This window comes from Mustela nivalis (assembly GCF_964662115.1).
Source record: "Mustela nivalis genome assembly, chromosome: 14".
Lineage (NCBI taxonomy): Eukaryota > Metazoa > Chordata > Mammalia > Carnivora > Mustelidae > Mustela > Mustela nivalis.
The window spans coordinates 6710768-6732966 of NC_139033.1; the positions used below are offsets into that span (position 1 = coordinate 6710768).

Sequence of the window (22199 nt, forward strand, 5' to 3'; positions counted from 1 at the left end):
GGAGGCTCCTTAATTAGCAGCCCCACAGCGCCCCCTGCTGGCTGTCAGCCTCTGCTAGATTCCAACCCTGGCGCTGGCAGGAGCTGGTGGTTGTCACTGCTCTCCAGGAACCAGGAACCCACATGAGCTCAGATCAGAATCAGTCGTGTAAGTCTGTATAATTGACAAGATGAGTGCCCCTGAGACAGCAAAATCTGTCCAGGAAAGGAGAATGGGACCCCAGGCCCTGACACCACCATTCCCAATGTCAGCCACCAATTTCCCCACCATACGAAGGACAGGGGTGCCTTGCCTTGCTTCGAGAAAATACTTGCAAAAAAGTAAATGTGCTAGCACAACTATTTTTAATAACGGTGGCTATTTGCAGCACAAAAGGGTTCTTGGGTGTGCCAGAGACTACTTTATATAGCGAGTCCCATTGGTCTATTCAAGTGTTGATTTACATACCATGGAGAACGTAGAAACTTCATGTTGGATATGAAGTGTCTCTACCGAGAACCAGTTGGCAATGAAGAAAAGCAGATCTAGGGGCGCCTGGGTGGCTCAGTTGGTTAAGCAACTGCCTTCAGCTCAGGTCGTGATCCTGGAGTCCCCGTATCGAGTCCTATGTCAGGCTCCCTGCTTGGCAGGGAGCCTGCGTCTCCCTCTGACCCTCCCCCTTCTCATTCGCTCTCTCTCAAATAAATAAAATCTAAAAGAAAAGAAAAGATTCTGAAATGCCGACGGAACCCAAAGAGGACAAAGAATCTGATTTACCAAAAGTGTAATCAGCTCCCAAGTTCTCAGGCATTGTGTAAAATGCAGTAGGTCTGTTCTAAAACCTTTTAAATGACCGGAATGATCATAGAGTCTGAGAGTTCATTCTTGTTGCCCTCCCTTAGCATGGGCCCTTAAAATCCTGCCCTTAAAATACAAAAACCAGTGGAAAAGGGGAGGATCAGGCAAATCATAAATAAATCAGTTCCTCTGTATGTTTTCTCCTTAGATCTCTCAAATTTATATGGGTGGATTTTTGCACAACCAAGACCAAATGTGTGTTTCCCTTAGGTGATAATATAAGGAGCCTGCTCCCCCCCAACACACACACATACTTACAAAAGGGGGGACAGAGCTTGGGATTCCCAGGAGAGATGGCATGATGCAGACTGCAGACTCCACTGCCTTGGCTCCAGTGGGGTCCTGATTCCTGGGAGAACCCCAGTTAGTAATGAAAACACAGTCTGTTCTGGCAACTGATGAACCCTGAGAGCCTGAGGTCCCTTCGTCTAATAAATATTTCTTGAGGACCAGCTATGTGCTGTGACTATCCTATTTGCCAGAAAGAGAGCAGTGGACAAAATAGATTCCTTGCCCTGTGGAATTTACATTGTTCTGGAGGCTGGGTGGGGTTGGGGAGGGAGGGTCAGGAGGCGGGGGAAGGCAGACCACGAAGCACAGGATGATGGAAGCTCCACAAGAAGGCAGACGCCGGTCAGTGCTATGGAGAAAGGTGGGTTTGGGAAGATAGAAAAGCAAGGAATCTGAGGACTGAACTGAACCCTGAGGGGCTCTGGTGTCCAGAGTTTGGGGAGATGAGAAGGAACTGCCAAAGGAATGAAGATTGGGAGAGCTGGGGTGCCAGAACCCGGGAGAAGGGATTTGAGGAGGAAGAGACCAGCCACATCCAGTGCTGGTTCCATGAGCAAGATGAATGCCATGGCATTGGCATTGGATTTGCAGAGAAGCTCACGGGGGACCTGCTAAAAGCCATGGTGTGGAATGATGGGGGTAGAGGTCTCTTGGCGTGGGCCTCATGGAGAACGGAAAGGAGGGGGATTGCAACCACAAAAAGAGACAAAGGAGCAAAGAAAGGAGGCAGTAGCTGGTGACTCTTCTCTGACTGCTCCCCACCTTTCCCTCCAGCCGATCAACCATCTTCGTGCGTCTGCACACCAACGGGAATCAGGAGCTGCAGTACCAGCCTGGGGACCACTTGGGCGTCTTCCCGGGCAACCGCGAGGACCTCGTGAATGCCCTGATCGAGCGGCTGGAGGACGCGCCCCCGGTCAACCAGCTGGTGAAGGTGGAGCTGCTGGAGGAGCGGAACACAGCTTTGGGTACCTACGGCAGGGTGGGGTGCCCCGGTGTCTGGGGAAAAGGAGACCCATCCTTCTTCCCAGTCGCCAGTCCAGGTCGGGGAGAGTGGGTCTCTGTCACCTCCAACGAGGGTCTCTGTCACTTCCTGAGACTCCTCCTTTCTCATGGCTGAACCACCTTGGCCCAACTGGCTGACCCAGTGTCCATGATGCTAGGACTTCCAAAGCATCCCTGGGGGAAGGGGCTTCTGCCGTCCTTCATCACCCTGCCTCACTGCCCACCAATGAACAGCCGCCGATGTGTACCCCTCCCTCCTCTTAAAGTCAAGAGGCACTACATGCAACTCGATGGCGCTCTCAAGGTTGAGTCATCATTAGATCGGGTTCCAGTTTGTTTTAGGGACCATCCCTGACCTTCCCATTGAAGAATTTTAAAGGCAAATAGGCCTCAGGGCTTCATTTCAGGAGGCACAGGTGAGCTCAGGGCTCAGGTACCAGTAACCACGGTAACCAGTAACCACCTGACAGCCCAAGACATGGTGACCTGTCACCTTCACAAAGGAGCTGGAGTGTATGGTCAGGGCAGAGTGTGGAAATAGCATGCGGTCAAAGCCCCACTGAAAAGTCCTTTGGGAGATACCGCTTTGGGGAGATAATTCTTTATATTAATAAATCCAACCCAGCCGGTTCTTCCTTTGTGTTGGAGCAACACTTTTTATCTTGGATTGAGCCCCTTAAAGCAGATACTGTGTGTAGGACTATATCCGATGGAAAATTATACGGGAGTACAGCGTAATAGTTAGAACAAGATCTGGGGCAGGACTGCCTGACTTCACACTTATGAGCTGTGTGACCTTGGGCAGATTCCTTGACCTCTCTGTGCTTCCCTTTTTTCTCAGTTGCAAAGTGGGAATAAAAATAGCACCCACCACCTAGAATTGTTGTGCGGACTAAGTGAGTTAATAATATAAAGTGCTGAGAATAGCACTTGGCATATAGAAAGTGCTAGCAAAGTGTTAGGCATGTTTGTCATTTTAAATGCTGGAATCCCACTTAGGGGTTTGAGAGGCCAATACCATGAGAGGGCAGACAGAACCAAAATAGACTCCTAGCTCGTGCTCAGTGGGGGGCTCACTGCATAAAACACCAGAGATGGACTGTCTCATGCTATTTTAATGTTGGTTCATGTTTTTAATTTTTGAACTAATTTGCACAATTGATTTTGGATCTGCTCCTTGCGTGCATGAGGTGATCCCATGGTCCCAAGAAGCCTGGGTCTAGATGTGGGACATGGAAGGTGACAAGCCAAGGGGTTGCTTGGCTCACCCACCCCAGGAACAAATCTGGCCTTCCTGACTTGGACCCAAGCCCTTGGAGCTCAGACTTTCCTCCCCCCATCCACCCCTCATGTCCATTGTACCTCCATAGGAGTGATCAGTAACTGGACAGACGAGCACCGCCTCCCGCCCTGCACCATCTTCCAGGCCTTCAAGTACTACCTGGACATCACCACACCCCCGACGCCGCTGCAGCTGCAGCAGTTTGCCTCCCTGGCCACCAGCGAGAAGGAGAAGCAGCGTCTGCTGGTCCTCAGCAAGGTGGGTCCCTGGCCTCCTACAACCCCCAGGGCATCTTTCCTGTCCTGGTCCCTGGAGAGCGATATAGCTGTTACAACAGTTGTCCAGAAGATGGCAGTGTGGAGCAAGAGTTCCTCGTTTTTCGTTTGCAGGGGGACGCCATATTGGCTAGTCCATTTTGGCTTGTCCTCACCATCTCCCCTCGTGCTAACTAAGGTCTGACGGAACAACGGTCGCCCTGTTGAATCTCAGAGCTCTCTGGGCCGGTAGAGATTCCTTTTCTAACTCTTGTTCCTCCTTCCTTGGGAACTCCTGAGCTTCCCTTAGCTCCATCTGAGCCCATGCTTAGAAGGAACAGAAAGAAAAAAGAATCCCACAGTGCCCTGTTTTAGAGAGAGGCCTTTCCCAACACCAAGGAGCTATTGGTAGGACCTGCAAGATAGAGGAAGCCCTCAGATGGTAAAATGCATCAAACATTTCTACTGTCTTGCTTTGAAACCTAGGACTCGCTTGCCCCAACCTGCCGCAAAATTTTGCTCAGTATGATTCCTACCCAGGAGGACCACCCACACTTCTCCCAGTGGGGGCTCCTCCCCGCTAAGCAAGCCATCAGCAAAGGATGGCTTAGCTTTCTTCTGCTGTCCAGGAGAGAGACGAATGATGGGAAGACAGGAAGGTACTAATTTCAAAGAATGTATATTACAGCTGGCCCTTGAACAATGTGGGAACTGGGGTGCTGACCCCCTGTGCAGTAGAAAATCTACATACAACTTTTGACTGCCCCAAAACTTAACCACTAAGGTAGCCTACTGTTGACCAGAAGCCTTACCAATAACATAAACAATTGATTAACACATATTTTGCTTGTTTTATGTATGATATACTATATTCTTACCATAAAGTAAGCTAGAGAAAAGAAATTGTTAAGAAAATCATAAGGAAGAGAAAATTCATTTACAGTCTTCTATTATATTCATCAAAAAAAAATTTGCATATAAGTGGACCCAACATGGGACCAAACCGATGTTGTTGGAGGGTCGGCTATATTTAGACATGAGAAAACAGACGTGAAAAGGAACACTAGATTAAGTAATTCACTCTGGGGAACTGGGAACAGATTGGAGAAGTGGAGCATTAATTTTCATCAGTAAACTTCACAGAATTGTTTACCTTTGTACATGATGTACATATATAACTTTAAATTTTTAATTAAAATTAAAGGGAGGAGCTACTTTTAGAGGGACCAGAGATTTCATGGGACAATTTCAAGTAGAATTTGATAAACTGTATGCCTTAGCCCATAAACTGTACGTATTAGCCCATTTCTTCCAAAGAGCAGAAACTCCAAGGTGGGATTAAATGATCAAGGATTTTGATTAAGGGAAACACCCGTGGGAGGGGAAAATGGGCAGGAGTCCGACAAGACGGAGAACCATCAGAGCTCCAACCAGTCTGACTCTGAGTGCAGGACGGAAGGATGTGTGAGTGGAAACATCCGGAGCTGCAGCCACAGCCTTAGGAAGGACCAGCACGGGTGAATCATGTCTGTTTCCCGTGGATGTCCATTTCAGAGCGCAATTCCTGAGGCTCTTGGCTGATGGTTCCCCTGCAGCTCGAGGTCAGTGAGGCTGGAAGTCTGGGAGGCACGTTCTCAAGGATGCCATACCCTATCAATAAGGCAAGAATGATCTTGAGGGACATGGAGGAAAGCTTTATTATACCATACTTATAATACAGTACTTTACTCCTCAAAATCTGAGCCTCTTACATGCAATCGGGGTCTTCCCAAAGCAGCTTCCAAGTAGGAAAACACAATTCCAAAACCCCAGAGAGTTCCTCTGTTCCCTGGTAGCAGCTGGGTTTTGCTGGCCACAGACCCTGACTGTGGGCCTCCACACTTGAACCTTTTCCTTTGGGGCTGTCATTCACCATCTTGAACTTGACCTATGCTCTCTGCTGATGCATCTCCAGGTGTGCAAACTCACAGGTCCCAGATCTGCGTTCCATACCTCCAAATCATGACTCCACAGTGCTTCTCTCTTGATGTTTGCATATGGCGGGACCGATTATGGTTAGGCACTCACACCCCCAGGCGTCAGCAATCTTTTTCCATAAAGAGCCTGGTAGTAAATATTTTAGGCTCCCCCTAAACTCCACCATTTATAGCCCAACAGCATAGACGTTACCTAAGTGAGTCGGCGTGGCTGGGTTCCAATCCAATCGTATTTGTAGGCACAGAAATTCAAATTTCATATCACATTCTTGTGTTATGAAATAGTATCCTTCTTTTGATCCTTTTCCCCAACAAACCATGTAAAAACAGGTCTTAGCTCATGAGCCCTGCAAATAGGTAGTAAGCCACATTGACCTTTTGCCACCCCCGACCTAGATTCAAACCCAGAATCACTGCCTCCAAGCCAAAGAGCCTCTGTAATTGTCAGTTTTCCCTGCTATAAAATAGGGACAACAGTCTTGCTTATTGTATAAAGTCGTAAGAATTAAGACCTGCTGTGGAGTTATTACTGTGTGAGTGTTAGGTATTCTTCCTTCTCTCGACTTTCTTTTTTTTTTTTTTTAAGATTTTATTTATTTATTTGACAGACAGAGATCACAAGTAGGCAGAGAGGCAGGCAGAGGCAGGGGGGAAGCAGGCTCCCCGCTGAGCAGAGAGCCCGACGCGGGACCCGATCCCAGGACCCCAAGATCATGACCTGAGCCGAAGTCGGAGGCTTTAACATACTGAGTCATCCAGGCGCCCTCTCCTGACTTTCTTCCCCGGATGTTCTGTTGCCCCCACTGGAAGTGTGTACCCCGAGCGGGGTGTAAGTTCTCCATCCCTCTCCTTGGCACAGGGCTTACAGGAATACGAGGAATGGAAATGGGGCAAGAACCCCACCATCGTGGAGGTGCTGGAGGAGTTCCCGTCCATCCAGATGCCGTCCACCCTGCTCCTGACCCAGCTGTCCCTGCTGCAGCCCCGCTACTATTCCATCAGCTCCTCCCCAGACATGTACCCCGACGAGGTGCACCTCACCGTGGCCATTGTCTCCTACCGCACCCGAGGTGGGCAGACGCCCTGGGAGAGCCTTTGGGTCTGCATTTGCCCCCCGGGGGCCTCTGCGGGGCTGCCATATCCCAAAGTCCTGAGAGGAGACCCACTTCGAGGCCAGGAACTGGGGAAAGAAGCAGGACAGGGAAACTGTCCCCTTAGGCAGAGCCAACCCTGTGCAGAATCAGGAGGGAAGGAAGATGTGCCCTTGAAAGCTTCCTCTGCTCCCCAAGCCTGAGAGCGCTTTTGTCTCCTAGCATTTGTCTCCCATATCTTCCCTCCTTGATAAAGCAATTAGAATGCATGGTGCCTGAGGGAGCTCCAAGACCCGGATCCTGGACGGTCGCTGGGATCACATTGACCGAGACCTTTTCAGTAGGCGGGGTCTGAATCCAACCCACCCTCCCCCATGGGAATCCTGGGCAGTTTCTCAGGGTTTCATCATTCCCTCTTCCCCTTCAGAGGAAGGGATCCAGACAGGGAATTCCAAGGCAGAAACTTGGCATAGGGCTGTGAGCTTCCGCACCCGAGGGAGGGGGGGGGGCCAGTGGCGGGGAACCCTGGGGGCAGTAGGCTCGCCAGACCAGCCTGATTATTCTGCCAGATGGAGAAGGACCAATTCACCACGGCGTGTGCTCCTCCTGGCTCAACCGGATACAGGCTGACGAAGTAGTCCCGTGTTTCGTGAGAGGGTGAGTGGCAAATGCGGAGAAATGAGCAGTTGTCCCAAATCTGTGTACTCGTGAGCTGGTCTGGGTGGACCAGCCTCATGGGTTCTGGAGAGATGGCTGAGTCAGAATGAATGGAGATTGACACTCTGTATCCCTCCAAGATGTTAAATTAATAGGATCGCGGGATGGGCAACACAGCAACAGCTAAGCAGGTACCTCCTCCCGCCCCACCCCACACAGTCAAAGTCAGGTCAATGCAATGAATATTTATCAAGTGCATGTACTGTGCTAGAGGCTGGGGTACAGTAGACAACACAGTAAATGCAGCATTCGCTTTCCTGAAATCTGCAGACAGGCGGAAATTCTCTCCGCTGTCTCCCAGCTACCCTATCTGTTCCCGCTGTCTCAGAGATGGGGAAGATCCAAACCCTCACCCCTTCAATCAGAGCTCTTCCTCCCAAACTCAGCTGGTTGGGGTTTTTTTGGTTTTGTTTTTGTTATTTTAAGATTTTATTTATTGGAGACAGAGCACGAGCGGGGTGAGGGGCAGAGAGAGAAGCAGACTCCCCGCTGAGCAAGAAGCATCCCAGGACTCGAAGATCATGACCTGAGCTGAAGACAGACGCCACTCAGGCGTCCCCCCCAACCAACCCCTGCTGTCCAAACTCAGTTTTATTTTTTTTTAAGATTTTGTTTATTTATTTGACAGACAGAGATCACAAGTAGACGAAGAGGCAGGCGAGGGTGGGGGGGGGGGAAGCAGGCTCCCCGCTGAGCAGAGAGCCCGATGTGGGGCTCGATCCCAGGACCCTGGGATCATGACCTGAGCCAAAGGCAGCAGCTTAACCCACTGAGCCACGCAGGCGCCCCCTAAGCTCAGTTTTAAAGGACACTCCTGCCTACGATGAACAGTACTGTATCGTGCACTTAAAAATTTTGTGAAGAGGGTAGATTTCATTGAATGTGTCCTTACCACCATGGGATAAAAAATACAGCTCAAAATGTTTTTCACCCTGAGGCTCTGGCTGAGCCCGTGGGCCCCTTGGAGGGTCCTGCTATGTCAGCCAGTGACTTCTGTACCTCAGCAGTGGTCTTGACCGCTGATTTTTCTCAGCTGTTGAGACTGGGGTGTTGATGGGATGGTGCACCTGCCCTGAGCGTCAGAATCCCCCGCGGTGTCTCAAAAATGCAGGGTCCTGAGCCCAGACTTGCTCCACTGCCCAGGACTGTGTACTTTTAACACCGCCTGGGGATTCTTCTGTACGATGAAATCTGCTCCCCGATTTAGCCTCACTGTGGGCTAAATCCACGGTTCTCAGTACAGGGCGGTGCTCCCCTTCAGGGCACACGTGGCAACATCTGCAGAGATTTTTGTCCCAGTTACAGGGTGCTCCTGGCCTCTAGGAGGTGGGAGACCCGGAGTGCTGCTCTGTAGCCTACGATGCACAGGACACCCCCACGGCAGAGAAGTGTGAAACCCCAAATGTTGTCAGCAGTCCTGAGGTCTGGAAACCCTGGGTTGAAACGATCCCACTGCCCTTTGTGGCTTAGCTCAGCAATGAGGAAAATTGGGAACTGGAGTGGCAGCCAGACCCCAAGGACCTCCTCTTTTGGGAATTCCCCAAATCCATGTAGCCTGTCACCCTGATAAGGGGCACCCGACCCCAGCCGGAGAGTGCAATCCCGCTGGGTTATTGCGACGGCCATCTGGTCTACCAAAGACCCAGCCACCCTTCATCGGACTTGAGCGCAGCAAGCCCTCTGATTCTCTCCTTCTTCTCCAGAGCACCCAGCTTCCACCTGCCCCGAAATCCCCAAGTGCCCTGCATCCTCATTGGCCCAGGCACTGGCATTGCCCCTTTCCGAAGCTTCTGGCAACAACGGCAATTTGACATCCAACACAAAGGTGGGTGTTGCAATTCAGCAGCCCAGCGATGTCCACCCCGCCCAGGCAGCCCCACCTGTGTCTCAGCCACTTGGAGGAATGAGGGAGCTCTCTCTCCCCTGCTTCCCTCCCTGGCAGAGGGAAGGGGGCTCATGGTACTGACCTGACCCAGGGCTGAAGTTCATGGTTATGCTTCAAAGGACCTGTCCCAACCAGTCTCCCACATAGCTTGTTCTAGGGCCCGAAATTCCATCCCCAGAAGACATTTCTTTGTTAAGATAGGACCCCTCTGCAAATTCAAGCAGCCCTAGGAGAGTAAACATTAAGCCTTATCAAATGTGTGTATGTTTATGGGATTGTCCCAAAGGCTATTATTCCAGAGCAGGCTTTGCTGTGTGAGAGACACAGCAGATCAGCTTCGGGAAGAGAGAGAAGGAAACCCACAGCTGAGGTGTGCATTGGCCAGGGATTTGTTGAGCGGCTAATAAATGCCAAGCATCGGTGTAGGTGTCAAGGGACAGCACTAGACAAGACAGACACACAGCAAGAGAAAAAAAAAAAAGCTACCCCATGGAGCAGTCATTCTGGCAGAATAGCTAACATCGATGAAGGAGTCACTGTATATTCACTGGGTTCTAATGTTTTAGGTCTCAGAGTAACCCTAGCAGGTAGATGCTGTGATAACTTGCGCTCTGTACCTGCGGAAATGGGCACATAGAAAGCCAAGTTCTCCTCGTCAGACAGAGCTGGAATTTGAACCTGGCTCCATGGTCTGGTCTTTCAGCATGACCCAGTAGTGGGGGGTGGGCTGCTAAGTAGCCATTGGGGCAGCAGGAGGGATTGAGACCCAGAGAAAGGAGGTCTGCTAAAATCTGAACACCCTTCACCCTTCACCGACTTTGCTCGGTGTGAGCAGGTGCATGCGCGTGTAGACGTGGGTGTACATGTGTGCAAATACATAGACCCCACTTGTCCCAGGGTTCGTGTGCTCTATCCCTGTGGCACGCATGAAGGTTCCCAGCGCCCTCTCCTGGCTCCACCAGCCACCCACCCCCGCAAATCGGGCATCTGAGGAGGTATGAGCAACGTGAGATCTTTCTGGTCCTCAGGAATGAGCCCCTGCCCCATGGTCCTGGTGTTCGGGTGCCGGCAATCCAAGACAGACCACATCTACAGGGAGGAGACTCTGCAGGCCAAGAACAAGGGGGTCTTCCGAGAACTTTACACGGCCTACTCCCGAGAGCCAGACAAACCAAAGGTAACTTCTGGCCCGTGCACTGTCCCCGGGCCGTGCACTGTCCCTGCCCCGCAGCCCCAGATACGCGCATGCGCACGCATGCTTGTACGCGCATGCGCTCCCACCCCCCTGGGCACCCCCTCACCTAGTCTGAATTCTCCTCTGGGGCGTCTCTCTGTGTTTCAGGAAGCAGGAGCATAGAAATATCAGTTTAAAATATCTAGTGGCCCATATTATAGGATGCCACTTATGTGAACTATCCAGAACAGCCGACTCCGTAGAGACGGAGAGCAGATCTGGGGTTACCAGCGGCTGTGGCGACAGGGGAATGGGAATGACTGCTCCTAGGTACAGAATTTCCTTTGGGGGTGATGAATAAGTTCTAGGTTCTAGGACCAGATAGGACGCTGGTTGCACAAGATAGTGGTGCACGAAATGCCACTAAATTGTTCACTTGAAAATGGTTGAATGGTACATGAAATGATTTCCGTATCTTACCAAAATACAAATATTTTTAAAATACGAACTAAAAAAAAAAAAGGTAACAGTCCCCAAGAGGCACAAAGTCAAAATACGGACACAGGCCGTGGGGCTGGAGCGTGCTCCTCCTGGATCTGGGGGAGATCCAGAGGGGTCCCAGGAAAGGGGCCGGGAGAGCTGGGGTGGGGTGGGCTGTCAGCGGGTGGGCAGGGGCTCTTTGGTAGCTGGTGTGGAAGTGCCCCAGTGTCTTTACAAGCAGGACAGCTGTGCCAACCTCGGGGGAGTTTCCTAGACAAGTGAAAGGCATCCTGAACAGATAGGGCAAATCCCCCAGAGGCTGATTTGGACACCCCCCCCCCCGTGCCTACCCCACTTTCTCTTAGCCCACCTTCTACTCCAGCTGTTGTACAGCAGCAGGCTTTGCACAGGTGAAAGCTGAGAGCCCCTCGCCTCCCCCATCTCCTGCTGTCTTGCCTCTCTGGCACCCCAGCATAGGCTGAAGCCAGCATCTATCAGAGTACAGGGGTCAACACCCTGCGGGGGACCTTTGGCCATCGGAGAGGGAGTGGGTAGATTGTGAACCCACCTTATGCCCCGCTGGGTTATGGCTCTGGGGCGCGTTCCGCATGACCCTTTCGAGGGTCCTCAGCCCTGCTGAGCTCCAGCACAGGGGCAGCTCACTCACACAGGCTCAGATCAGCTTTCCCTCTCTTCCTCGATCCTCCTGCTCCCCTGGGTCACCTATGTCAGGCTCTGCTGTCCCGGGGGCGGGTAGTGTGCTGCTGCCCAGGATCCAGCTCCTTCTCACAGCTCTTGCTGCCCCCTGCAGAAGTACGTGCAGGACATCCTGCAGGAACAGCTAGCAGAACCGGTGTACCGAGCCCTGCAGGAGCAAGGGGGCCACATCTATGTCTGCGGGGACGTCACCATGGCCGCTGATGTCCTCAAAGCCATCCAGCGCATCATGACCCAGCAGGGGAAACTCTCAGCGGAGGATGCGGGTGTGTTCATCAGCAGACTGAGGGTGAGTGGCCTCTTGGATCCCTTTCTCAGCATCCGGTTCCTGTCTCCTCTTCCTCACCCCACCTGTCTCAGTGATTAGAGGCGCCATGATGACATCCCCACCTGCTCCCATTCTCCCATTTATGGCTCGAGGTAAAGGATACCCGTGGTCCCCAACCACAGATGAGAGAGAAGGAGGAGGACTGGGTGTTGGGTGTGCAGGTGCATGTATTAAATATGGATGGGGGCTGTGGTGTGTGAAAATAACAGGTGGGTGGACCACTGGGTAACTGGATAGAAAACTTCCTAAACCGACCCTACCTGCCCCCAGAACTAAGCTGCAGCACTGTCCTGTGCAGTTGTCCAGGTTGAGCACTGCACAAAAAGGTTTGTCCAAGCTGTGCCAGTTCGGATGTGAACTGAAATGTTTTTTGCCACCCTGGGCTGGTGAGACCCCAAGCCCTGGAGGGTTAGGGCATGGGGTCTTATGAAGCACAGTCTGGGAATAAAGAGGTCTTCCAGGGGGCTCTGGCTCTCTGTTTGTTTAGAACCCATCTTTTTCAAGGACATTCCATTCCAGGTTGTCAGTGTGTCTGTCCCTCTCCTGCCTTTGGCTGGCATTTGAAGGCTATTTCTGTCCCCCAGGATGACAACCGGTACCATGAGGATATTTTCGGGGTCACCCTGCGAACATATGAAGTGACCAACCGCCTTAGATCTGAATCCATTGCCTTCATTGAGGAGAGCAAAAAAGACACTGATGAGTAAGCTGGCTCCATCCCTGGGGAGAGGGGCGGGCAGAGCCCTCTTTTCCCAGTGCTGATGGCTGGGGGATGTCTGTCTTTGTTTGCCCTGGCTTTCCCACAGTGGAAGGTGTGCTACAAATGCAAATTCACAGGCCGCTCCAGACCTGCTGACTCTAAAACTCTGGAGTGAGAACCGTGGTTGATGTTTTTAAGGGGCCCTCCAGGGGATTCTGAGCCCTGGCTTCTGATCCCTGAGTCTGCCTGGGGCGCCCCCTAGTGGAATGACGTCTCCAGTCTTCAGGAAGATGTATCCCCAGCCGCTGCTCCCAGCCTTTTTACAGCACCTCCCGCACCCCCCAAATTGCGCAGTCTGTTCTCATCCATGCAGATCCCAACCGGTATTATTTTGACAACCTCACTGGTCCTCTAGAAATTGCTGGGAACAGTCTGAGGCACCACAAAACTGGACTGAGTCTCACTAGTTAAACCTCCCCTTAAGGCTGGGACCTCTCAACCGGGTCGGAAGTGGCACTCACCCACGCCTGCCCACAGACCGCCTGCAAACCACCGCCGGGTGCCCTTTATGTTAAATTAGGTAGGAACTGGGTTGTCTCATTTTTGGTGGCATAGGGAAGACATCCCATTTCTCAACAGCCTCATTATTTTCCGTCTGCATACAAAACATACGTTCTGTCCCGTAGGCTCGCTTTCTCACCTTCCAGATTCCAACCCCTTTGGCTGTCGGAAAGCCCCTTTCTTTGCCCCTCTTTCTGGCCGGGTGTGTTGGTGAGCAAGCACTCTTTCATTCCTTCATTAGTTCATCCGTTCATTCAAGACGAGCCCAGCTAGGGGTCAGGTGCTGTCTGAGGCGGGGAGCCTGCAGAGGAAGGAACAGTGAAACCCAGAGCTTAGTGGCTTTTCTGTGGCTCTGTAAGGAAACAGCTCAGCTCTGCCTCCAGGACACTAACTGCCCACCCCCTCCCCGCCCTGTCTTCCCACAGGGTTTTCAGCTCCTAACTGGATCCTCTTGCACAGACGGATGGCGGGGGGGGGCTGTCCCGTGCACCCCCGCGGAGCGGCTGCAGGTTTTCTAAGCGTGGACACTGCTGAACCTTCCCTCCGGGACCCCGCGTGGCCCCCGCTGTCCCTCTCGTCCTGTCGCTGTGGTTTTTCCTCTTCTGGGTCCTTGCCCCTCGGTGGTTTCCTTGGCCCTCTTGGGTTTTCTCCTTGAGTTGTCCTGCTACAATGCAATGCCTTTATAATCCACAGTGGCTCTTACAAAACTGTTTCCCCCTCCCTCTCTTCCCGAGGAGGGCAGATCCCCGGCGCATGACATCACTGGAACGTGGCCGTGGCTCTGGGGTTCCCCCGGAGAGGCTCCAGGGACTGGTCAGGAGGGTCTTCTGAGCCAGTCTCTCTGCTGCTGAAGCCCCCCCTTGTCCTTTTTTATGATGACGTCCTGGTCGTGTGTGTGTGTGTGTGTGTGTGTCTGTGTGTGTGTGTGTGCACATGCATGCACATGTGGGACAGGCCTGGGTCTCCGTCTGTCCCCCTTGCCTGTGGCAGCGTGTGGCCTGCAGACTTTCAGTGCCAAGAACCGTGCCCTGGTTCTCCACACGTCCGTAATTTCTGTCTATGCTCACATCCCTGAAACACTGGGAGGTACCCTCATTGTCCTGGTTACACAGGGCAGGGGGAAGCAAGTGTGATGATTAAGGGGGGGTGCTCCGTTAAAAAGGGGCTCACAGAATCGGTTGCATTTAGATTCTGGTCCCAGTTAGTGGAGCCCTCCCTGGGAAACTAACCCGTCTTGTGGATTAAACACACCTCCTCCCCAGCCCAACCCCCCACCCCAGACAGGATCACCTGATTTGGCCCTCCCCGGACCATCTCATCCACAAGAGGGGGAAGTAATGTCCCAGGGAGTATGGGGAAGTAAGAATCATCCCGTCTTTGCCACCGGGTGACTTTGGGCAAGTTCCTTGTCCTCAGTTTCCTTTTATAATTTATGAAGTGAAAAAAGATTGAATAGATCAGCCTTTAGAGTGGTAGAGACTGGAAACAGTTTCAAGGAAGAATATCACTGCTATTTTTTTATTGCCCCAAATAGGGCTGGCCCTTCCACCCCGGGAAGGAAATCACAGAAGGCCCTTAAAGCAGATAAATGTGAGAGGGAAGACATCATGAGGCATCACGCGGCTTCCTCCCCAGGACCACCACAGGGCATGGCCTGGCCCTCATACTCCTGGCCTTCTAAAAGCAATCTCCCAAGTTCCTAGCCTGACAAAATAATTTTGCCAAAGAAATGAACCTTGACTCCGATCAAAAGTGGGCAACACAATCTTCAGTGGGAATCAGGGTCAGTTTAGTTTCCCCCCTCCCCCAACCCTAGGAGGTAAAGTGCTGTGCCCACCATCAGGATGAATGGGCTGGGAGCCCCCGCCCCCCGCAAGTGCTCAAAATCAGTGGAAGGCCTGGAGAGAGCCAAGAAATTGCTGGAGGGGCCGGCCCAGGTTGGAGGGGAAGCCTTCTGCGGGTGGGCTGTTCTGTTTTGTTGTTTTATGTTTTGTTGCCCAGAGAGAGAGCTCCGCCTTTCTGTAGGGTACAATGGGTATTTCTTTTTTTTTTTTTTTTTTTTTTTTTTTAAGATTTTATTTATTTATTTGACAGAGAGAAATCACAAGTAGATGGAGAGGCAGGCAGAGAGAGAGAGGGAGGGAAGCAGGCTCCCTGCTGAGCAGAGAGCCCGATGCGGGACTCGATCCCAGGACCTTGAGATCATGACCTATGCCAAAGGCAGCGGCTTAACCAACTGAGCCACCCAGTCGCCCGGTATTTCTTGATGCTGTTTGGGGAGCCTGCCAAAGAGAAAGTCCTGGCCCTTTCTGGAAGAGCCTTAGGACGTGGAGTGCCAAAGAGATGTCCTCAGGAAGGGACAACCTCCGAGATTCTTAAAGGCAAAAGGCACACTGGCCCTCGCCTTTCTCCACCCTCCACGGCAGCCCCCCTCCCTCTGGGGTCCCATCCCCCTGCATGCGGAGCTGGGCTGCCTCCAGTTACCACCTCCCAGCCTTCCTTTAATCCTGTTTCCTCTGGCTGGGGCTTCCATGGCAAGGAGACCAAGCCCGGGCACTCAGCGTGCTACCCCACTCTGCCAATCTGGAACTCCAGACGCCCATTTTATACACGATTCTGGCTCCTAGTAGCTTCCCCCACGGGGGCTTTCTTTCAACCCTTTTGAGCCCTTTAGAGACACTTGCTAAGACGGCCCTTGCTCCCCAGACCCTGAACTGCAGTGTCCAGCCTCACTCGGGGAGGAACGTATCCGTGCTTCCCTCTCCAGACAAGCTCTGCCTGTGAGCGCTTTTCCATCCCCGAAGAGTGCTCCTGTGCACTTCCTGTGTGCCGGGCACCTCCGTCATGCACCCCTCCCCTCCAGTAGCAGGCTCGCAGATGGAAGCATCATCTCCTTGCACCCAGGAGTCCAAAGCAGTGATCCCAGAATCGGAGTGCATCCTTTCTTCCCAAGAAAGATTTTTGTTTTTAAAAGAAATGCCTTTCAACACCCAACGCTGGCTGCCTCAGGACTCCCTGCTAGAAGACTGGAGGCTGGCCTGATGTGTTTCTCTCATTTGCCAGACTCCCTGTTCCGAAAAACCTCCCTGTAAGGAGCCTATGAAGAGGTAGAGTGTGGAGTCCTGATTTAGGGTTTGGCTCTGATGCAGGGTGGGTAAATGCTGCCCTCTTGTGGTAGTTTTTTATTTCGGTCCCAGTAGCCCAAACCCAGGTGCAAAATTTGGTTTCACAATAGGTGAGCAGAAAAGTAAGATTGATTGGGCATTTGGGAGTTACCTAGATTACAGACCTTGGACTGCCCTGCAGTGGCTCCAACCCCATTTAACAAAAGGGAGCTTGGCCAGGAGTAAGGAGACCTCCCCCTCCGCAGAAGCTGACATGGCTATGCCCCCCCCCCCCATTCATCACTGTGAATCCAGAGCCAGCACCTTGTGTTAGGAAAGAAGCAGAGCTAATTAAACTCCCTGAGCGGAGGAGTCTTTTCCCGCATGATTTCTATGGAGGGAGACAGGGAGACAGCCAGCTATCCTTCGGTTCAGGGAAATGCTTCACACCCACCAAAATGGAGCCTTTGTAAGCAGCCTGAGTTCCAATGCTAACTCTTCCCCCTCCCCCGTTTCCACGGACAGCCCTGGGCTGGTGATGTACCCTTTCTGAGTCTATATATCCACTTATATAGCAAAGTGAGTTAAATGAGATAATGCCCATAAAACAACCACTTATGGTACCTGGCCCATTGAAGCTTTCAAATTTCATTTTTCCACTTCACTAATAACTATGCAGAAGGTACAAGGGAGAATACAGAGCCCAGAACAGTTTTGGTTTGTAGGCAATGAGAATCTCGGTATGTAGACACACAACTCTTAGACTGGATATAAATGTCTGGGGTTTGAGAAATGAGTGGATCCCACCGCAGGTTTGGGGAGATCAGATTTCCAGGAAGGAGGAAGCGTGAGAGGAAGGGCACAGAAGGGAGCACTTTGCTTCTGGCACAGCTTTGGAAGGTGCTGAGCCAGATGCTGAGCAGGTGAGCCGGGAGCAGGTGTTAGGGACAGAAGAGCGCATGTCCAGGAATTTAGATTAATTGGAAGGCGGCAGGGCATCCCTGGGAATGTTTTTCAAATGGAAAAAATAAAGTCATTGGACTTGGGCTTGGGAAAGAATGTTCCGGCTGCAGGACAGAGTGTGGACGTGGACAGCTGGTCTGTTGAACCAGCCGCAGTTATTAAATCAGGACTTGAAGACCTCGCTGCTGGGGAGGAGAAAGTCAGAAGTCTTATCTCTAGGCTAAGAAAGGAAAGTCCGGGGGGAGGGGGGAGGCACCAAACAGCCTGGAGGGAAAGAGGAGTTTGCTGTTGTTGATATGATAAGCCAGCTTCTCCCTGAGCCAACAGGGTGCATCCTTCCAAGTCCAGCCAGGCCTAGATGCACGGAAAGAAAACTGACCCCAGGCCAACTAGACATTGGCCTTAGAACAAAGGATTTTCTTGCCAAGCACATTCTCAACAGCCACCTGCTTTAGACTTCCAAAAGGAGGTCAGGTTTTGCCCTAAGTCCAAAACAAGTGAGATTTTTCTGACCCAGATCACTGGCAAACCGTCCCTCTGCCAAGATGAGCGAGCCAGATGTCTGGGCCGGTTCACCCCTGGAGCTCTGGCCATTCATGCCGTTGGGAAAACTATGGGGTTAAGCTTCTGTGTGAAGCCAACCGTTACCTTGTATATTTGCATCTCCACTGCCTTGACCTCCAGCATGTCACTGTGCCCACCTAACCCACAAAGCCTTCCGTCTGAATTGGCAAGGTAATCTGAGATGGCCTACAGGTGACAAGGAGAAAGAAATCTTCATCTGGGCGTCCTATAGGGCTTATCCATACACCTTGATGTTCCCCAACCCTTGTAAAGTTTCGTGCATCCAAATGTCCTGTTTGGCTCAAGAATGAAAGGATGGAGGAAGACAGATCTGAGAATCCCTGCTCCCCCACCCCACCCCCGGAACTCAACACAGATGGTCTCCATGAACCTGAATCTAATCCTTTGGGGCTGACACCAGCCTGGTCTCTGCCCTTTCTATCATATGTTCCCTGTCCTCAATCCACTCCCAGTCCCCACCTCAGGTGACAAAGGCTGCCTCTTCCCAAAAGATGACCTGCATGGGGACCTAGGTTAACTCTCACCCTGGAACATGGGTCTTGGGGCTCTCCTTGATTACTGTTTGGCAGAGCCACGTGCAGTCGTGCAAGGGAGGAGGTCTGGGGTCAACATGCCTTAGTTTGTTTTTGAGTGTGTTTTGTCCTGGAAGATCTGAATAGCTCTGAACAAGCAAGGCGTGTCTGTCTGGTCCAGGACAGAGACTGTTCTTAATGAGGTGTTCCTGGCAGGGAGGAACAAAGCTGCCTGCAGATGCTGCTTTCCATAGTCTTCTAGAAAATGACTCCAGGATGTCCAAGTGCCCAGACTCGGCTCCGGTCTAGGGTCAGCCAACCTCAGCACTATTGGTATTTGGGGCTGGAGAATTCTTTGTGGTGGAGGCTGTTCTGGGGACATCTCTGGCCTCCACCCACCAGCAGCCAGCAGCAGTCCCTCCCCACCGCACCCCCACCACTGTGACATGTCCCCTGGGAGCAAAAGAATCTATCCTGGCTGCCCCAGGCCTTTCGATCCTGGACCCTCTGGTATCAGCAGAGCAGCCCTCGGGTGACAGCTGTGTTTCTGTTATTGGAGAAGGTTTCAGGGGCTGGGGATGATGAAAATGTTGTTTCCCAAATTTCCTCCCAAGACGGAAAGGATGACAGTTCCATTTTGGTAAGATGCTGTGCCCTTGGCATCGCTCTAATTATGACCCATGGAGACCCGATGCCGTGCACCCCGCCTTGCTCTGTTTTCCTTGTGTTGTGCTATTTGTGATCGTAGGATCCACTCTGGGCTCAGCAGTGATTTCCCAGAAGGGAGAGAGAGAGAGAAGGAGAACGCAGTTGGCCATTCCTCCTTGCTGTGCCAGTGGGTTTCCATTTGGGGCTGAGGAGGTGGGGAGGTGGGCAGAGCAGCTGTCACATGTCAACACACACACACACACACACACACACGCAGAGTCAGAAATTCGGACGTCCCCCTACCTCTGAGCTCTCGATGCTGCTAATGTCCGCCCAGTGTCCCGTGCACTCCAGCACCTTCCTCCAAGGACCGTCACCCGCCCCACGCTCCTCGCGAGGTTGTCCAAGCTGTGTTCACCGCATGCTCTCCTTCTGCCTTGTCCTCCTCTTCTAACTCGATGGAATTCAACAAAAGTCTACTTATGCCTGTTTGCATTATGGTTAAAATATTAAAAAGTGGAGTTGACTTCACTGGCTGTGTTCTGTCATTTGCTTTGGTGGGAATTTCTCTCACCTGTGCCCACTGTCGCCAGTCAGGGGCCCCCAGGAAGCCCGCCCTGAGCCAGGTGGTGGAAATTGATTGGGAAGTGGTCTTGGGAAGGAGGGGTAGGGAGAGGCTGAGCCGCCATATTGTTGCAGTAGAAATGTCAGCCAACCTTGAGGGGTTTCTGAAGGTGACCTTCCAGAACTGTCCATGATTTGGGGCCAGAAGGCTGGGTGTCATAGCCCTCCATTATTCAGCCCTGGACCAGCCCGCTCTCTGCATCAGAAGTCATCCCCAAAGGGCTTATTGCTGAGGGTGCTCCCAGCAGCTGGGGAATGGTTCCTGAGTCCTCGGGACCCCAGTGGAGCATCTCAGCTTCCTCTCCATCCTGCCTGCAGCACCTTTGTCCCCATAACGGCTGCATCCATTGAATGGGCCCCAGAGAAACTGTACCATCTTTTTCCCCAGTCCTGCCTTCCTATCTACACAACCCTGAGGACTCTAAAACTTAATTCCTAGCTGGCCTCAAAAGCACTGGCAGGACAGATGAAGAGGAGCTGACCCCAAATGCCCTGACAGGGTGGTGAGTACAAAAGGATCAGCTAGGGGCTGGGCACCCCCAGGGCTTTGTCATGCCCTTCTGGACATGGCCATTTGGACGCTGTGACCATTTTGACATTCACACCTATTTCCTGGCCAAAAAGCACAAACCACCAGATAGCCTTTGAAGTTACAAAATAATTTACCCAACGTCAGACGTTCCCCGTGTATGGTTCCTGCCTCCTCCACCCCATCCCTGAGCCTCTGGCCCAAGGTCAAATGTGAGAGGCGGGTCAGAGATGGGGTAGAATGAGAGAACCCCGTCAGTCTCCTGCTATATCCTGCGCCATGGAAGTTAACTTAAATAATGTCTAAGAGTGACTAAATGCCAGTCTTCAGGGGCTCCTGGGTGGCTTAGTGGTTAAGTGTCTGCCTTCAGCTCAGGTCATGATGCCAGACTGTTGGGATTGAGTCCTGCATCAGGCTCCCTGCTCAGCAGGAAGCCTGCTTCTCCCTCTCCTACTCCCCCTGCTTGTGTTCCCTCTCTTGCTGCATCTCTCTCTGTCAAATAAATAAAAACAATCTTTAAAAAAAAAATGCCAGTCTTCATGGGACTACTTAGGTATCATTACTCAATCTCAAATTTAACTAATTTAAATTACTCAATCTCTAATTTAACTTACTAAATCATTACCCAATCTCCAATTTAAAACTTGGGAAACTGAGGCACAAGGAGATCAAGCAGAGTCTGTACAAGGTGAACATAACTAGTACATGTTAGAGGTAGAATTCGAACCCAGACTGTCCAACTCAACTCAACTCCACTTCCTCACCACTTCCTGGGGCTGCTGCTAAGAGTCCCAGACTGCTGAAGTTCAAGTCCTGGCTCCTCCACTTCCTCGCTGTGCAACGTGGGAGGAGTTACTCAACCTCTCTGTATCTTCCTTTCTTCACTATCAAGTAGCCTGTGATTGTTTCAACTTCATTGCATTGCAACAGGATTAAATGAATTAATATTCATTTAATTCAACACACATAGAACAGGATAGAAGTATATATGAGTAAATACGAGTAAATAAACTAACCTCTAGCTTCGAATGTTCTCCGCTTTTCTCTCTCCTTGAAGCTCAAACAGCTCCCTCTTGATCTAATTTGCCATTTGCTATTCAGCCCTGGGATCCTTAGGCCCCTAAGACAACTTGTCATCACAGAAGACTCTAATTTTAAAAGCCAATTCCTGGGCTTCTCCCTCTAGCTGCCCATTAGTGCTCACTGGGGATAAAGTCCGACTTCGGACATTTTAACCAGCACCTCCCCCCCCACCACCCACCTGCACCGGATTTTCAACAGGCCAAGCCTCCAGAGGTGGCCGGAACAATTTAACACTTTTATGCATCTGATTGGGGTGGCTCCTGTTGCCTGGCAACCAGGTGGTGGGGGGGAATCCCAGTTTACACCAAAAAAGAACCTTCCCAACCACAAATCCAAAGAAAGGGTGGAAAACCAGTGGGGGAGGGGAAAGAACGGATTTTTGAGTGGCTAGGAGTCAATATAGAATAGGGGCCTCACCATCAGTTAAATAGTAAAAATGCACCTTTTTTTTTTTTTTTCCTCACTGTACCTTTGGCAAAATCACCAGGAGAACAAAAGCAGGGAAAAAAATTTACAATCAGTGGATTGATAGAGAGCTTGGAACCCACATCACTAAAAGGAAATCACTTTAGCAATGGCCTCTGGAGGAAAATAAGATTAAGTTAATCAAATAACAGACAATTAAGCCTGAGTAATTAGTGAAGTGATTTAAAAATAAAACAAAAACAAATCTTTCTGTACTGCTTGACTTGAGGATGGTGGGGGTGGGGGGGACAGGGGTGACCCGTCTCTTGGTCTCTCTGCCTCTCAGTCTTTCCCTCCGCCAGAACTCGGAGCTGATATTAGAAGCCTTGGTCTCTTTGCTTTTCCTTACAGTTTCCAAGAATTTGAAATCTTTCGATATGAACCCTTC

General features: G+C 51.4%; 1 protein-coding gene across 9 annotated transcripts in view; it reads left to right on the plus strand.

The window, feature by feature from the left end:
* The window catches only part of NOS1 (nitric oxide synthase 1), a gene marked incomplete at its 3' end in the record, with an annotated part of 106806 nt that extends 92818 nt beyond the window's left edge, over nt 1-13988 (plus strand). For 7 of the 9 annotated variants that reach the window (XM_082699760.1, XM_082699761.1, XM_082699764.1 and 4 more), the window contains 9 exons: nt 1903-2096; nt 3504-3673; nt 6505-6715; nt 7306-7393; nt 9157-9278; nt 10367-10515; nt 11804-11998; nt 12622-12740; nt 13724-13988. In XM_082699760.1, the coding sequence (XP_082555886.1) occupies nt 1903-2096; nt 3504-3673; nt 6505-6715; nt 7306-7393; nt 9157-9278; nt 10367-10515; nt 11804-11998; nt 12622-12740; nt 13724-13739 (1264 nt within the window). Of the gene's footprint in view, nt 1-1902; nt 2097-3503; nt 3674-6504; nt 6716-7305; nt 7394-9156; nt 9279-10366; nt 10516-11803; nt 11999-12621; nt 12745-13723 lie in introns of those variants that run through there. The other 2 variants (XM_082699765.1, XM_082699767.1) reach the window with 1 other exon arrangement.
* Between the last annotated feature and the right edge of the window lie 8211 nt (nt 13989-22199).